Below are 5197 nucleotides of genomic sequence, written 5' to 3'. Positions count from 1 at the left end.
TGTTGTAAAAAATATGACCAAACGTCAGTTGAAAATCACAGTAGCGGGATCTGTTGTTGAATCTGTTCACAAATACGTTAAATGTCAGTCTTCAGGTTATTTTCGTGGCCTCATTCAAATGAATTGGAAGTAAAAATCTGAACACTACAAACTGGTCTAGCTGCATCTGATCTTGGTGATTAGTTTATATTCTGGTTTTCATGGTGGTCAAGTGCAGAATAACCCCCATGTTAAAACTAAGTGGAATATTGCTTTAAGGGTTAGGGTTAGAGAAAGTTCATTTATTTGTCAGACAAAAAAATCTTTGTTTTGGCAGGAAGGGCGAGCCATGGTGTCCCCAATATTATCACCTTGTATTTCATGAAGTCATTATATACATTACTTTAAGCACAACAGTACAACAATCAGATTTACAAAATCGGGTCAAAATAGCCCCGGATAGTTTTAATGATCAGTTCCATGTTTTGATCGCAGCTATGGGAGGATTGAGTGCACAGACATCTTCCAATCCACCCTGAATAGCTGTCACTTTTCCTCAATATCTTTTGTGTCAATGGGGTCTGAAAGTATGAATGTCTCTGAATGGCTACAGCAATAGCAATCCCACATTTATCTCAGTAGGAAGGTGTCTTAACTTCCTCTATTTCATGCCTTCATGTGTATTTTATTGGGAAATGTGTTGGGAAGTGGTACATATGATTGCCTCTCAGTTTCTGCAGGATCGTGGAGATTAATAATTGCGGCCAATCTAATTATTTCAGTAAAATAGGACAATTATTTGTATTGAACAGATGTGCAATGTGCAAAAAGCTTACTGCTTTTACATAATATTCTCATGCCTATTTCACATCTGGTACAGTCAGTAACTTTATGGACAACAACTTTGGTCATATGGAGGAATAACAGAGTAGATGAGGCTGTGTGTAAAAGCATATTCCTGAACCGGGAACTGGTTGTGGTTTGAAACCAATAATGAATTTAACTAATAATTTATCACATTAACCAAAATAATATCTTGTCAGTCATCAGTCATTGCTTCACTTTGCTCCACAAAAATGTAGCTGATATATGAGGGTTTGGAAGTTTTGGTGCTAAATGATATCAGATGCAGGGACTTTGGCATAGCTTAGGGTCGAGAGAATTGACGAATCTACTGGTTTCTTGTGGTTCGGTTCAGTTAAAGCAGGACTCTTCTCCACCTCAACCTCCCGGCGCCCAGCTGGATCAGTGTGTCTCTTAAACAGACTGGAAAGCCTGACAGACAGGCGGACAGACAGGAAAACAGAGAAATATAACAGTTACAAATAGTTACATAAACAAAGAGACACGGACAAAGGGTGGGACAATTACTACTATTGCTTAGCAAAAAAATGCATCTACTACAAAAAACAGGAAGATTTTAAAGACTTTAAATACCCAGCGAGAGGTAGGAATACATTCTGAACTACACTACTGAAACCTACCTGACAAGTGGTTGGACGTGGGGAATGAGATCAGGAAGCTCCTGGTCTTTGGTTTCTGGTAGCAAGAGGCTGAGGAGCCCTGATATGATGGTGGCTCCAGCCATCAGGATGTAGGGGAGGAACTTGTTGTATGTACCTGCAGCAAAAAGTGGGAGACAGGACTTTGACAAAGCCGATTCTGACAATATATAAAAACCAAGTCTCTCACTTTTTTTTTCGCCTATTTACAATTATTGGTAAAAGTTCTATTTTCTTTGTTCCATCGGCATAAGTTTCCTCAGTTCAGATTTCGGTGTTACACTTGTTCAAACTGAAAGGTTTAATAAACATAAAGAAAGCAAGTCACAAACCTCTTCAACCCTAGGCCTATTTCTCAGGCCTCCTGCCCGAAATGAAATGCCCCAAATGAATCATGAATAGCTCCTCAACCATAAGGCCTATATGCATATTTCTGGTCTCCTTTGATAGGTAAGAAGCTAAGGAATATGAATCCAGTGTAAGTAAACCTATATCTATTACCATTCCAGAGTAAATGGAGATGCAATAAAGGAAAAAATAATATTTTCATCCTCGCCTAGTATATAATCTAAATTTAAAAGGCAATATCACCATTATAACCAAGAGCCCATAGATAATGATGCAACTGAATGTCTTCTCCTACTCTTTGACTACAACTGTAACTGTAAATTTGATGAAAATACACTAAAATACAACATTTATGATACAATTTATAAAGATATACTCAGGCGGTCTCCATGTTTTGGCCATGTTTACTGTTTACATGTTGACTGTTTACTGGGAATTTTACTTCAAAACATTATTTATTTCAATATAGCCATGTTACAAATAACATAAATCATAAAACAATGAATATTGATCAATATTCAATATTCATATATGGGCCACAGAGCTCCATTCTATACAGGCAGATTTATGGAGATCGCTGAGGTCTTTCCTCACACCTGACCTATCGTTGTTTTCAGCTCAGTCAGACGAATCCAATGGTATAAGGCTCATTGGTGTCAGTACTTCGATACAGCCACCAGATGGCGACGAAAGCCTGAGCTCCCTCCATAGAGCTCCATAGAGTCTGGACCAAAATGGCTGGTGAGGAGAGCTGGAAGATCGCTATGAGTCAGAAGCAGTCTCAAACTTACGGTAGAAACGTGAGTAACTAAAATCTGCCGTTTTTGGCGAAAATAACATAAGCCTTGGTGAAATATTTTGGCAAGAACATAGATTTTTGTCAGTATGACTATAAAATGTGAATTTTGACTGCTACTTTTCCCCGGAAATGGCTGACATGTATCGTTCCAATTCGTGGTGCGTTTAGGGTCATTGGAAAGCTCGGAATTTCTAGTTTCCAGCGATACCAAGCATGTTATTGTAGACTGACGAGAAAATTATCCCGGATCTTTTGATCACAACTTGCTCTTATATTTACGAAGTTTATATTTGTACGACTTCATTGTTAAAATACTTTGTAATAAGACATAGTTTGGTCAACATACAATTGGTTTACAGATTCTGAAAGCTGAAAACCCCATGTTTTCAAAACAGTGTAACATTCATATATATTCTATAAATAGACCATCTTCCATCGCGAGTTTGCTGCAAGATGGCTCAGCTGCCCCCGCGACCGGGGGCGCTCGTTAAGAACAAGTCCCTGTAAAGCAAATTCAGAGATTTGTTTCTAAACACATTATACATGTTGGAAAATAATTGCTGAAAACATGTGAAAAGACTGTGAACTATGTAGTACTGAATTGTGGAGTTAGACCGTTAAACAGTTTTTCACCATTTTTGTGTTCAGGATTTTTTGGGCGGGCCTTACTGGTGGCTCGATGACGCACTGGAGCCATACTTAGCATGGCCCCGCCCCTAACACTATATAAAAACTAGAGCGCATTAGCATCAGTGGTTCTCCCGCTCAATCGCGAGTTACTACACTTAATTTTACTACAGCCTACTGTTTGCTAGCTAGCTATGCCTTCGTCCCGCAAATGCATCTTCCCTGGATGCCAGAATTTACAAAACAGCTCGGTCTCCTTATTTAAATTTCCGAAGAATGATCAGATGAAGAAGAGGTGGATTGATTTTGTGAAGTACCACGATAATGGAGAACTGAGGATCACCACCAACTCCCGCCTCTGCAGTGAACATTTTACACCGAGTAGTTTTACAAACTTTCATCAGAGACAACTGGGATTCACGGAAAATCCGCTGTTACTGGTGAATGGGGCCGAACCGACTATCTCCCTCCCCGGCCTTCATCCTCCTGTCCCGCCGACATCTGGTGCCATCGTCGGCAGTAACGTTACGTGTCCACCAATGAGTGTAAGTTGCCTTGTGTGCTTATGTTATAATTATAGTAGGTAGTCCTAGGAATCCATAGGAAAATACACTGCTAATCCACAAAAGATGGGTACCGTATTTCCTCTAATAGTGGCCCGGGCCTTTATTTACCTCAACTGCAGAGGGTACCAGGCCTTTATTAGAGACAGGCCTTTATTTCTAATTCCCTCTGTTTGATAAGTATATTTGCTCAAATTTTAGTACGAAGCCTCCTTGTTTTCTGATCTGCTTCTGTTGGGGTACGTTAGGTAGACGTTTTTTTGTTACTGCAATGCATTACGATAATTACGGTAATCGACGACGGCATGCTCCAGAGACTTCCGCCGGCCGAGCCATCTTGTGGCACTTGTACGTTACTACAAACTACACTTACAAACAGGCACCAGGAGTTTACCGGTATCCACCGTTGTTTGCATGTAAGCTGAAGCTAACTGAACCTGGGCGCCGATGTGTTCCCGGTGATCCGGCTGAGATTTCGGCGGGGGTCCGGGGCTTGAATCGGGAGGATCAATGCGGGCCGTGGGCGCGGTGGAGAGGCAGCGGCGGAGAGAGGAGACGGACACGGTGCAGCTATATACTAGGTTTTGACCTAGTCTTGTTTCCTTTGTTTTTTCCCCCGGCCTGTATTTGAGACCGGCCTTTATTTGTTCGTGTCGACGACGGGCCCGGCCATTATCGGAGACCCGGCTTTTAATTGACTACAGGCCACTATTAGAGGAAATACGGTAATCTTTTATGTGCAATATAGCTATGACAAGGAATTATATTATAGATCAGGATTTTACGTTGGTGGGTAATGGCAAACATGGACCGAGGAGACCCCGTCTTCCCGGGAGGGTGTAAAATTAGCTAACGTTAGCACCGGCCCACCCCACCAAATGCGGGTGATTTTTTTGCTTTGGTGTGTATAATTACCGACACTTCCAGCCACATTGGGCGGGTAGTTTTTAATAGGGTTCCGTAAAAAAAATGACCGCACCGGAGCAACAGCCGCAAAGTGATGAAAATATTCCGTATCTACAGTGCACGTTGTTTCACGAGAGAGAGAGAGAGAGAGAGAGAGAGAGAGAGAGAGAGAGAGAGAGAGAGAGAGAGAGAGAGAGAGAGAGAGAGAGAGAGAGAGAGAGAGAGAGAGAGAGGAGAGAGAGAGAGAGAGAGAGAGAGGAGAGAGAGAGAGAGAGAGAGAGAGAGAGAGAGAGAGAGAGAGAGATGAGAGAGAGAGAGAGGGAGAGAGAGAGAGAGAGAGAGAGAGAGAGAGAGAGAGAGAGAGAGAGAGAGAGAGAGAGAGAAGAGAGAGAGAGAGAGAGAGGAGAGAGAGAGAGAGAGAGAGAGAGAGAGAGAGAGACCCACCCACCGTGACAACATGCAGAAAGTCGATA

The 5197-nt window shown here is 41.9% G+C and overlaps 1 protein-coding gene across 1 annotated transcript in view; it reads right to left on the bottom strand.

The window, feature by feature from the left end:
- Nucleotides 1–1091: 1091 nt before the first annotated feature.
- LOC139911334 (solute carrier family 22 member 4-like) overlaps nt 1092–5197 on the bottom strand; it is a 35418-nt gene continuing 31312 nt past the window's right edge. The window contains exons 10-11 of the mRNA XM_071898847.2: nt 1464–1599; nt 1092–1254 (exon numbers count right to left, since the gene is read on the bottom strand). Coding sequence (XP_071754948.1) covers nt 1092–1254; nt 1464–1599 — 299 coding nt within the window. The remainder of the gene's footprint in view (nt 1255–1463; nt 1600–5197) is intronic.

The sequence above is a fragment of the Centroberyx gerrardi genome, chromosome 16 (assembly GCF_048128805.1).
Source record: "Centroberyx gerrardi isolate f3 chromosome 16, fCenGer3.hap1.cur.20231027, whole genome shotgun sequence".
Taxonomy (NCBI): Eukaryota; Metazoa; Chordata; class Actinopteri; order Beryciformes; family Berycidae; genus Centroberyx; species Centroberyx gerrardi.
The sequence above is the reverse complement of the archived record's forward strand: the minus strand, read 5'-3'. Positions and strand labels throughout refer to the sequence as shown.